General features: G+C 41.6%; 1 protein-coding gene across 1 annotated transcript in view; it reads right to left on the bottom strand.

The window, feature by feature from the left end:
• Positions 1-13,265, bottom strand: part of FBLN2 (fibulin 2) — a 123,879-nt gene that overhangs the window by 97,015 nt on the left and 13,599 nt on the right. The window contains 2 exon segments of the mRNA XM_033140856.1: positions 2,671-4,155; positions 12,190-12,223. Of these exon segments, the coding sequence (XP_032996747.1) occupies positions 2,671-4,009 (1,339 nt within the window). The 5' untranslated portion in view covers positions 4,010-4,155; positions 12,190-12,223.

Raw genomic sequence — 13,265 nt, 5'->3', positions numbered from 1 at the left:
TCAGTGAACTTTAGATTCACTTAGATTTGCTAACACTTTATACCCAACTACATTTGTTGTTTTCCTTTCATGCTATCAAGAAAAATATCTATGTGTTTACCTTGGTTAATGCAGTCACTCCAGAACCGCACTACTACGTGTAAGTGGGAAAGCCATGTGTGTATCTTACACCCACCATGAATCAGACCCTCTGTGAGATACCCATCAGGCAGAGGCCTAGTTCCCAGACTGTCCGCGGGCCGGATTTAGAAGGCAATTGGGCCGGATCCGGCCCTTGGGCCTTAGTTTGCCTACCCATAAAGACTTCCTGTTTAGGTTGGGGCTTTGTTTAGGCAACAGTAGTCTATATTATGCCTGTCTAGTTCTGACTCTCAACTTGTTCTATGACTGAATTCTCAGCTCTGATCTTCTGCTTGACTCCTGGTTCGTGACCTCTACTCAGTGGCCAACTATGCCTCAACCCTGATGATTTCCTGCTCCATGTCTCCTCCTGCTCCTCCCCTCCCCTGGAAACATCAAAGTAATGTCTGACATGGTGTCATCATGCTATACCCCATCCCCTCATGCTACATTGGATGCTGCTTGCAGGGGTAGGGACACTCACAGTGTCTGTCATGTCTTTTATAATAGCGCAGGTTCTTGAGGGGAATGAGAAGTACCGGACAAGCAAGGCTGCTCCTTTGGTGGCAGTAACATGTCCCAAACTATACCTAGTTCCAACCTTAGTTGGACACAAACCTGAATCTTTATTTTCCTTTACTTGCGTGTGTTAATTTCCAGTAAGTCGCTAAGTGGCAACTTCCCAACTTTAACACTGTAACCAGCCAGGAATACAGCCCATTTACTGTACAAATGAATGCATTTTATCTTTTTGGCACTAGGCTATTTGACCTAGTTCAGGATATTATTTTACCACAGTTTGGAACATATAAGGTCTCCGTCTGATTAGGGTGGCAATTGTGACTGATTAAGTCAGCATTGGCAACAAAACAAATGAGAAACACAAGCATGGGGACTCTCAGGTTGGCAGGAAAGGGAGAGGCAGACGTCCCAACCTCTAGATCGTGGATATGGTTTATTTTGGACAAGAGCCATTGTGATCTGATCTCAGTTCTCATCTTATCAGAGTGGGAACAGGAAGGGATCACTTTATGGCTTATTGTTAATGTGAAGAAATGCAACGCAAAGTCAAGCCTCCAAAATAATCAGGGCTTCCTGGACGTTTTTCAGATATTAAATGTAGGTACAAATAAACATGGTAGTATGCTTATTATTCGCATCAGTGGCCTTAGCTTTCACTACTCTAAGGAAAATTAGATTACCATGGATTACCACTGATAAATTATTTTTGTAGTTCCACAAAGTATTCTAGAGCACAGACTTAATGTATATGCACTTTACTTTATTCAAATGCACTGGGTGGAGGCTACCTACAGCCGTATCAGTAACAGATCATCATCAGTGCACAGTCATGTAGTAATAAGACAACCTTTACCTCTTTTCTACTTTGCCACACTTCATATCGCTAGCAAAAGGAAATACCCACCAGCTCATGGCTAGATGCTACAGATAACAGGGAGTTTTGTGTGTACTAGTGGTAAGCCACTATGACAAATTGTCATTTTGGTTGACACACTGTAGAGGCTAATCACAAAACATTGTAGTCACTTAGAATTGTAACCATTTAGCAAACATTAATTAACAAACAACTCATGAATAGATCTGCATATCTGTCAGATAGATACTCCCTCCACACAGTTCATGAGACAATAGTGTTATATCTTGAGAGGATATCCCGTAATGCATAGAAATGTCACAACAGATAGTATGTTCCAAATTCAACAGTTCATGGAGATTGACTTAACTTTCTATAAGCATCATGTTTCTCACTAGGTTTACTAGCAACATTATTTTTAAAAGGCCATCATTTAGCATTTTGACCAGATATTTATAGCCAGGTGAGTCGTTTCTCAGACTGAACATCTCTAATGAAGATGCATGACTATAGATAGCACTAGCCAGATTCCATACAACAGTATGGCTAACCTATGGTGGCTCCACCTCCCATCAGTCCCAGTCAGCATAAGCAGTGGTCAAGGGTAGATGGGACTTGTAGTCAAACCTCCAACCTCTGGAGAGCCACATATTAGCCACCTCTATGGTAAGACATAAGCCATGGTTTACTGTACATCACATGGGGAACCTCATGCCCAGGGGCCAAATGTGCCCCACCGTGCCTCACTATCCAGCCATCAAGGACTCTGCCCAGGCCATACTCCACTCATGGGCCATACTCTGCACCCTCCTCTGGTGGTTTTACTAGGATGATGTGTGAACTAGGCCACTGTGAACAATCTATGAAGGAAAGTTGAGTGGATAGGAATACAATAAAGAAAGTTCTACAAAAACGAACAATTATTCATGGTTGTTTTTAAAATATATATATAATGCAGACATCAACCTTCTCACTCTGAGAAATAGTTCTAATAAAACAATAAGCCACAATGGAACAAAGACTTGACCATTGATTGAGGCCACTCACATTGAGAATGTGTCGATAGTTTTGAAGATTAGAGCTATGTTTGACATCATACAAGGCAGGCAAAACCAATATTCTATTCTATTTCTTTTGAAACATTTAATGTTATGGTTTTGAATACAAAATCTTACCTTCTGATAACTTGGACGAAGTCTGAACAGAGTTGGGATCTATGTCCTCTTCAGATGTGTAATGATAAAGAGTCTGAGGCTGTTTTAAGGATATCCTATTGTTGTCTTCTTTCAGTGCAATGGGAGAAGGTTGTGTTGGATTGAACTTGACCTTGGGGAACTCAAGTTCCTCAGGTTTCTCCTGCAAAGAGTTTAGCCCATGCGATTGAGTCATATTGGACTCTTGTAAGACCAACAACCTGTTTTCTTTCTGCTTGTTGTCTTTCTTCATGTTTAGCTTGATTTTGAAGCGGGCGTTTTCTTCTTGCTCATTCCTCTCCCTGTTGGCTGGCTTCCTCCTCTCCACACCTGCCATATTTCTGGGCCTCTCAGTTGTAACCACAGCTTGTTCCTTTCTAATCCTGTTAGCAATGGTTGTTGGATGATGCCTTTGCTGTCCTTTGGGGGTTGATACTGTGCTTGTCGTATAAATCCTTTCCTCACTCTTTTCAGTGGCGTGACTAGTTTCAGGGTAGTGCAGAACACGAGCAACTGTGGTCATCGGTGGCAAAGTTTCTGTTGTTGAAGCAGGATGAGTTAATGACGGAGGAGTAACACTGCTGCTTGCAAGGTAATCATAATCCTCACTTTGCTCTTGGCCCATGCTCTCTTGCTCAGTATGAGCCGAATAACTGTAGAACTTTTTAGGTGGCTCCACCTGAGTGGTGTCTCCTTCTGGTGCCTCCTGGTCATAACTGTAGGAATCATCATAGTGCCGCTCTGGTTCGGTGTCTCCAGTATCTGATGGGCTATGAGGGTTTAATGTTGATTCATTACAGTCTGGGAGCAGGTAGCACATGAGATCCCCTCCAGAATTGGGGCAGTGGCAAACCTTGCACGGAGGCATGTGGAACGTGTGTCCTGCCACGTATTTCTGCTCTTCATGGAGGCAGCCGATTCTCCCGCACTGAGGGCACCCATCCGCGGGCAGAACAGCATCAATGCAGTTGGGCGGAAGGTCTGGACAGAGCATAAACTGGCAGCTGATTTTGCCGCCCCCTTTGGGACAGGAGCATTCTGTGCTTCCAAAGTCAACATAGTAAGACTGCCCTTCGGGGACCTTGCCGTTGATGAAACCGACATTCACACAGTCATAGTACTGATAGCCTTCACAGGTGCAGCCATGCTGGAGACAAGAGGCGCAGCACTCGTCTGGCTCAAGCACTTCCTCAATGCAATTTTCCAGCTGCTTACACTCCACACCTGTGCAATCCTTCTGAGCTTTGGAGATGCCAATCCAAATAAGCACCAAGAGGGCTGTGTTCAGCGAGCATAAATGTAGCACTCGGTGCCTATCCATAATCTTCCAAAACAAGTGCGGCAAAAATCCAGCCTTTTATTGGGTTCGTTCTTTCTCTCTCTCTCTCGTTTCCCCCCCTTTGGAATTTCTGCTCACTCAGCTCCTGGTCAGAAATATTTCCCTGGATTCTGTTTTGCAACTAGAGCCTAGGTTTATGAAAGAGAACTTTGTTAAAGGCTATACTCTGCACATATCCTGTTAGACATTAGAGATAGTTTTAAAATGGGATAAAATTCCAACATCTGGAAAGCTACATATAAAATTAATCGTAATATCGTCCGAGTGCTATAGACACCCAACTCCAAGATGCATGTTTTTCATTTCTCTCTGTCTTTTGCCTCCCTTCTCTACCTACCCCTTAAAAAAAAGAAACAAGAAAGTAGCCTTTTTATCTATTCATAAAATATACACATAGTAAAATAAAAAGCAACATTTTGTACTTTTGAAAACATTTGGTGTCTGTTTGTTTGTTTTAGAAGCCTTGGTTTTTAAAAGAATAATAGTTAGCAGACAAATACACAGTTCTTTCTTCTTCAGTTTTAACTTTCCTATATTTGATCATGGAATGTATTTATGGTGTCTGTAATTTTGCTTTTGTATACTGTATTTTATTTTGTGGAAACTACGTTGTGTGTAAAGGCTTTTGCCCTGGAAGGCAGCCTGTTTGTGTGTGTGTGTGTGTGTGTGTGTGTATCAATTTGAAGCAGTTTCTCAAATTGATACACAAACACATTAAATTTCAAATTAAACTTCAGATGGGGTGTTAAACTTCAAATGAGGGAGGGGTGAACATACTATACTATTTGATCCCTTTGGAGTCTGAATTTGACAGTCAAAATGGTCTCAGTTTGGCAATTCTGGCATGAGTCCTTGTCCCTGATCCAAACTAACTTGATGGCAGCAACTACTCACAGCTGGACCTTCACTAGGCCCTAAATGCTGCGACAAACATGAACCAGAAGGCCCTAGGGACACCAGGAGGCACAGAAAATGTAGAGAATCCAGGAATCTGACCCGCCATTTCCCCATGATTTCTTGTGCCCTATTCCCAACTGTGTATGCCCCTCACCAACATAGTTCTTGTCACCAATACTGTTATGATGGAAGACAATATAGGAGGAGTCCCTCAGGCCCATCATTCTTATATTAATTGACAACAAAGCCCTTAATAACTTGGGTTCCAGGATACCTTAAGGACCGCTTGATTCCTTAGTTCCCTGTTAGTAGCCTCCCCCCCCAATAGCACAGACAAGCAACTCATATCCACCAGGAACCATGCATATTATGGGTCCAGTGCTGAGGAACTCCTTCCTGGCTGAGTTAAGATAGACTACCTCTTAGTTGAACTTCTGGCACTTGGTGGAGATCTTTGTATTTCAAAAGGTATCTCAAGTAAGTTTTTATAGTTTATTTTAACTGATTTTATCTATACAGTATTTCATATTTTGCAAACTTACTGTACACTGCTTATAGAGTACAGTATGGAATTAAACTGCATATTAACTGTTGAAATGAAATAAATAATAATTCTCCCAGTGGCATCACTGAGAGCACAGTGAACTCCTAGAACTCCTAGAAAGGGATGGTTGTAGTGTGTGAGGTAGGGTGCCACTGCTGCACTGGACCTCAACAGGAAAGGTATTAAGTGGAGAAATGCAGTAGCAAAGATGTGAAAGTCTCTGCCACGACCAACCCACTGTACCCGGGAAGACGATACAGGAATGGTACCCTGCTTCCCATACCACACCTGTAATAGGCTCACCCCAAAAATGATGTTTTCCACTGTGAAAACTAATCATTTTTCTTGAGTCTATTCAGAATCTTACTGGGAGAAGTTTAGCAACCATACTTTGTGTTTATAAATATATTTGATATGAGTTCCTGCACTAATAGGAAAGGAAAGTAACTACAGCCCTAGAAATGAAACAACAGTGTCACAATGTGTTCCGAGAGCAGCTCAAAACAAGGAGAAACAAGGAGACGAGGGTTGTCTGTGCTGACTATGAATTCCAAACCAGAGCTTCCGGAGCTCACAACATCTGGAACTCAATTGCAAGAAAAGCCAGCCTCCTTTAGGCGTTACAGTCTCACCAAAGACAGCAGAAGCAGGAGTTAACTGCACAACTGCTTCCCCTGATTCGCCATAATTTTTGAACTACTCCTTCAAGCAGTTTGCATGAGTTGTGTTTTTTTTAACCTTAAAAATACTGAATTCACCACAGCAGTATTCATCATTCAATGAAATGAATCCAGGGTGCGTTAATCATTTCAAACCCTGCTCCATCTTATTGCCAGAAAGAACTGTTGTCTTTTTTCAGCAACTTTACCGGCAATACAACATTATAAAATAATGTTTCGGACATGCAATCCATTCAATAGAATCATAGAATTGTAGAGTTGGAAGGGTCATCCAGCCCAGCTCCCTGCAATGCAGGCATCTCAACAAAAGCATCCATGGCAGATGGCCATCTCGCCTCTGCAGTTAAACCTCCAAGAGGTGTTATGTGTTGCAAGTCTTGAGACCAGGAGTTGGGGGGGGGGGTGACCTCTTCTGGATGGGGCTGTACACCCAATGGAAAGGGCAAGTCTATAGCTTGTAGGATGCTCATGGGGTGTTTGGACATTGAGGTGAGTCAGGGTGGGAAGATTAGGAGTTGCCTGTATGCTGCTTCTCGCACATAGGTAATTCTTCTCTCTGCTATACACACCCCTCTATCTTCTTTAAGCCACCCTGCTTCTCCTTACAGAGTTCATGCAGCCTCTCCATCCTGGCCTGTGCCCCCTCCCCTAATCCTGTCACACCACACACTCCAAAAGCCACCCATCCCTGCATCCTGTTTCCCAAAGTGCCTAGCCAGAATCCCAGAAGACACACAGGCAACAAGATGTAGAACATAAGAGCCATGCTGGTTGACAGGGCTAATTCCCATCCCACTGCTTCTCTTTCTTTTAATATGTGTTTCTAATCTGATTTTTATTTTTAATTAGCTGCAGATTTTTTTGTATATATTCATTCTTTGGTTTTATTGTTACATTGTTTTCTTGTTAATTGTATGTGGATTTTCTTGGTGTCAACCTCATCATTTTACAGAAAGGGTGGAGTAGGAATGTAATAAGTAGATCTGGAACTTATTCTAAGGGTTTGACTCAAATAAAACTAAGAAGAAAATAAAAAATGGAAATGCCAAAACCTTGTAACAATACGTTGTAATTTTGCTATGAGCCATGTTTTCAACTGTTGTATAGAAAGGCGACAGATGAAACTATGCTTGGAATTAAAATGCAATGCATTTGAGAAAGAAAGTAGGCACACTGACCACTTGGGCTGCCTCAACATGTTCATCCAACATCAGTGCAAAGTCACTATCAGTTTTTGCTTATGTTTATCTGAACGTGCAAGATATCTTGGGGAAGGTCATTACTTCAATGCAACATTGGAGCTAAAGCTGAACAGACTTACAAATTCTTGCAGTATTTCTGCTTTTCTCATTTTCAGTAATCCATAATAGGAGTAAGTAATTCTGAATCTGATCTGTACAGACTCTTTTGTGCAAGTGCCCATATTCCAATGGCCATCTTATTGAATTATTCAAATGATAAGGTAAAGGGACCCCCCTGACCATTAGGTCCAGTCGTGTCCAACTCGGGGGTTGCAGCGCTCATCTCGCATTACTGGCCGAGGGAGCCGGCGTACAGCTTCCGGGTCATGTGGCCAGCATGACTAAGCCACTTCTGGCGAACCAGAGCAGTGCACGGAAACGCCGTTTACCTTCCCGCCGGAGTGGTACCTATTTATCTACTTGCACTTTTGATGTGCTTTCAAACTGCTAGGTGGGCAGGAGCTGGGACTGAGCAACGGGAGCTCACCCCATCATGGGGATTCGAACCACCAACCTTCTGATCAGCAAGCCCTAGGCTCTGTGGTTTAACACACAACTAACAAAAACTGTTCCATGAAGTCTAAGGGCAAGAGGATTCCCCTCTTTATAAACATTTTCTGAGTTGTCTGAATATAGGGTGATTATATGAAACATGTCTTTAGGATTTAAATGAAGTCAGTTTATGCCATTTTTTTGTCCTCAAACAATTCTTGCTATTCCTGCTTAGAATCTTCTGCTGTCTTTGGTTTCAGGAGTCTAATTCTGATCCATCTCAAGCAAGCAGTTTATCCTATACATTATATAAGATAATTACTGCATAATTATTGCAGTTGCCAGTTGTTCGTTCATGTTCTGAAAAGCTCTTCAGTTACCTCTGACAGTGTGGTTTGGTAAAAACGCCAAGAATATTCTCACACTAATTTTTGATGAGCTCACACATTTCCGGATTGTGAGGGTGTGAAAGGAAGCACTTATCTAATGGTAAGCACAGACTTTCTGAAGTTGTAAGTTTTATATATTTTGAACACGATTCCCCTATTACTTCTTTTTGTTCAAAACATGTTTTCATACTGATCCGGCCCACCTCAATTACCTTTGTGCTTTGAAATTTTGAGATTGCTTTTTGTACCAAAGTAAAATGAAACTAGCAAGTTTTGGCAATTCTATGGTGGTGAAAACAGAGAATATAATACTTGTGCTATACACTATATGTTTTTCAAATAATTATATGTTGTAGAACACTTTCTATTCTATGTATTTATAGACCTGGGTTCACACTTAACACTGAGAAATCGTTCATTTAGTGAAGGTGTGATTTGTTTGAATATCTGAACCCTGTCTGACAGACAAACCACAGTTTGTTTCCAGCAATAAACCATGATGTGAAGCCATAGTTTCCTGTTGGCTCATGAATCATGGCTTATTTTAACTATGGTTCAGCATTACATCCCAACCCAGCAACCTTGTTAACCATGGTCTGTTTGGGTACCCCACTGCACATACTTGCAAATCTACAGAGGCATGAGGCAAGAACAGCTGGAAAATGAAGTAACTTGGAAGAAACAAACTATGGCTTGTTTGATCATCTGTGAGACAGCTCTGAGGTTTATTCAATAAACCATGGGTTAAACAAAATGTGGCTTAGAATTATGTGTGAACTCACTCATTATCTTGTCAACCTAACTTTGTGACTATGCTAACAATGAACAGAGACCTCTATTTCCATGCCCACTTTAAAATTGTATAGCCCATCACAAGAAAACAGAACATTCATAGTGATAAGGAAATCTGAAAAACAAAAGCAACCACCAGCTGTGGGTAAAACATTCTTTTGAAGTGAAGAACATTGATTGGTGAGCAAAGCAGAGAAGTATAGCAATATAAAAGGAGGAGGGAAAGGAAGGCTGAAAAACAATGGAAGAAATTGGCATATGGGCTTGCTATCCTAGACAGTAGAAACAAAACTGCTTTAATGGCAGTAATAATTTTTAAAACACACACAATAGGGGCTGATTCTGCATCTTCTGTTTACGTGTCTGTTGTGATTATGTGGCTTACAAATATGTTCACTTTAATTTTATAATTGTGGTTTATACGAGAATGGTAAATAGGTGTTTGCTTGTCTGGGTGGACATGCAAATTAATGTGAAAGAGTTTTAAGGAAGTATGCTGATAATTCTGTTAGGTTTCCAGAAATACACACACACACACACGTTTGATATCAGGATACACACACACACACACACACACACACACACACACACCAGTGTTCTCATGTGCTCTGGCACTCATCATGGTGCTCCGTGTGCCAGAAGGGGTTTAGTCATGCTGGCCACATGACCCCAAAAAAGCTGTCTGTGAACAAACACTGGCTCCCTCAGTCTGAAAACAGAGATGGGTGCCACACCCCTTAGTCAAATTCGACTGGACTTAACTGTCCAGAGGTCCCTTTGCCTTTTACCTTTTTACCTGCATATATAGAAAACATAAATATCATGGACAACTTGAGTATGAATGTGCTTAGTTCCAGTATTTCAGGCTTATGTGGCAAACTCAGAGTAGAAAAATGGAGCCATTTAGTAATTTTGACCTTAAAATACAATGTTCATCTAATTTCATTATCCTCTTTATTTCTCCTTCAGGACTTACACTCTTGCCTGCTATCTGTGAACTTGCCTGCCATGCCTTCAGTTCAGAGTGTGGCCTAAATTCTTTTTTCTGCTGGGAACTTCTGAAGAGAATGGAAAATGTAAATGTAAAATAAATAGCATTCTTCTGCCACTAGAAATATTATCTTTAGAGCCAGCTTTTAAATAAATCTCTCCTCCCCCCCCCCACTTTCTTATAGTGCTTAACTTGGTAATATATTATTTGAATGTTACTCCAACATCTATGAATAGCCAGTTGTTATACCAGGGTTGGTTGGGGGAATGTGTCACTGGAAAGATCATACACCTGGGCTATTCTCATGAGACCCTTCCTTTTCCTCTCCCTTGCACTATTCTAATTAAACACATATTTTCAGCCACAGAAAAATCAAGTTTGTGTTTTGACTGGGCCTCTCGCACTCATGTGGACATGCTGATATCCTTAGCACTGTTCTGTTAGGATTTTACCTGGTGGGTTCTTACTGAAATGAATAAAACTGCATGGAAGATATAGCTATATAGATATTGATATAGATGCTATAGATATTCACTGCTAAGTTTTGAAATGCCACAAATTAGTCAATGGATTGTGAAGGTGAGAGGTGTAGAAACCAAAGGGCTGAGTTGCAGTCCTGCCAAACTGCATATAAATTTCCTTGTGCAGTGTGCAGGATACCCTACAACTGCAGGTAGTAAGAGCTGGATTTCCAGTCTAAATCCAAGATTTCATGGCATTCTCTCAATGCAAAAAGGCAGAATCTTGTAATACAAATCTGGATAAAGAACAACTGTCAAACAGGCCCATTGAAACCTGCCATTTTCAAAGGAGCTTGCTCAGAATTTGACTTTTGACATCAAATATTGGGATCCTTTCTATTTCTATGTCAGCATTTCTAGTTGGCTGTAAAATGACAAGCAGATCATGTTGGGGGGGAGGCGGGGGAGACAGGTTATAGAGGTGGCGTTGAGGGACAGTTCTGGAAAACGTTCTAGCTCACATAACACAAAGCAATGGTTTACCATTATGAGGATAAGGCTAGGCTAGCCTGAGGTTCCATGAATTCCCCTTTCCGCCTCTGGTGCAGCCACAAAAAGGCGTATAAGAATTTCTGCATTTCATCAGTTTGGCTTCTATTAAGTTTTTGCCTAGCACCTTTGCCAATTCAAGTAGAACCTAGATTCCTGTTTACCTATAGAGGAACTTCCACCTATCAAGGAACAGCCAGTTCTTGAGTTGTTGGAGATGGGGACCCAACCACTGTTAATCCTCTTTTTCAAAGCAAGATTTGCTTAAACCTGATACCTGTATATTCCCTAAAGAACAATTTTGGATTCCACATTCCACATGGTGACCAAGTGCAAAATCAATGGCTTCAACACCAGCCCTTCCATTGCTGTTTAAAATCAGCCTGATCAAAAAACAAAAACCTCTGGAACTAATGCTAATCCTTTACATTAAAGGTAAAGGTAAAGGGACCCCTGACCATTAGGTCCAGTCGCAGACAACTGAGGTTGCGGCGCACATCTCGCTTTACTGGCCGAGGGAGCCGGTTTACAGCTTCCGGGTCATGTAGCCAGCATGACTAAGCCGCTTCTGGCGAACCAGAGCAGCTCACGGAATTGCCATTTACCTTCCCGCCGGAGCGGTACCTGTTTATCTACTTGCATTTGACATGCTTTCGAACTGCTAGGTGGGCAGGAGCAGGGACCGAGCAACAGGAGCTCACCCCGTCGTGGGGATTCCAACCGCCAACCTTCTGATTGGCAAGCCCTAGGCTCTGTGTTTTAACCCACAGCGCCACCCTGATGAGGATATTAGTGATCAGTCAATGAGCCATGGGAAATTTCGGTTTCGATCCCAGTTATCCTGGTTTCCCAAGCTGCCCAGGCTTGGGATATGTCAAAGCTGTAGGACCCCTCCCCCATGACTATCTGCTCTCTTTAAACCACACTTTTTTTGTTACCAAGATTCCCCCTGGCCAGGACATGATAAATTTAGATGGGGACGAATAAACACAAGCCTTCATCATTATGTACTGAGGCCATGATGGATTACAAACTAATTAAAATTCCTTCAATATCCCGATTGTATATATTAGCATATCATATGCTGAAACAAATCAGCATACAGCCTGGGAACTTATTTACTTACTTAGAGTCTCCAAGTTCATTATTCATCTTTGTAACTGAAACAAAAAAACAAATTATGTAGTTCAGCATATTCCTGGTGCCCATAATTACATAAAAATACATCACATGCAACATTTAAAAGGGTGGGACAGAAAATTCTACAATATGCATAGGAAGATGCAGCCAGCATAGAGATCTCCATGCTCACAACTGGCGCAATTTTTCAACAATTTTACATGCTGAACCAAGTAAAAAATAGTGAAACAATATTAACATGCAAGAAAACTTGTAGTCAAAGGTCATCATAGCGGTCAAATCGATTATAGCACTTTGTAAAAAGGAGACAGATTTGCAACCAATCAAAAATGGGGGGGCTGAGTTGCAGCCTGTAATAATGTATTTGGGAAAGAATTTGGTTTAGTTGAACTTCTCCACATACTAGGGAATATTGGTTGGGAATAGGAGCAAGCAGGTTGGGCAGAGAGGCAACGGGAGTGGCAAAGCAGGGGGTGTGGCAAGGATAGGAGATTATATTTTGCTTGCATTTTCCTCCATTTTTGTCGACTGTTTTTATTATATATGATGTTATCCACCTTTGGGATAAGTTAGGCCACAAGCCAGAATGAATAAATGCATTCACATATACATACACTGACCTTCCCTTCTGCATGTATAAAAGGTTACTTGTGTCCTTTCCACAGGCTGCCTCTCATACTTTCCTTTCCCACTGTTCTCCAAGGCATACATAGGTTATCCCTCAGAAATACAAGAACTACCCAAAGTTTAATGTTTCTTTGCATGTTTTCCAAAGGGGCTTGGGTATTTAAAATATTAAGCAGAATGTGAGTTTATGAAGGCTCAATTCACTGCAGGCAATTTTGCTGTTGAAATTTCTCCAGATAAATTACAAGTACAGTGGTACCTCTAGTTATGAACTTAATTCGTTCCGAAGGTCCGTTCTTAAACTGAAACTGTTCTTAACTAGAGGCATGCTTTCGCTAATGGGGCCTCTTGCTGCTGCTGCGCCGCCGGCACACGATTTCCATTCTCATCCTGGGGCAAAGTTCTCAACTCGAGGTAACTCTACCAGGTTAGCGG

The sequence above is a fragment of the Lacerta agilis genome, chromosome 2 (assembly GCF_009819535.1).
Source record: "Lacerta agilis isolate rLacAgi1 chromosome 2, rLacAgi1.pri, whole genome shotgun sequence".
Classification (NCBI taxonomy): domain Eukaryota; kingdom Metazoa; phylum Chordata; class Lepidosauria; order Squamata; family Lacertidae; genus Lacerta; species Lacerta agilis.
Note: the sequence above shows the minus strand (reverse complement) of the source record. Positions and strands in the feature narration are given on the sequence as shown.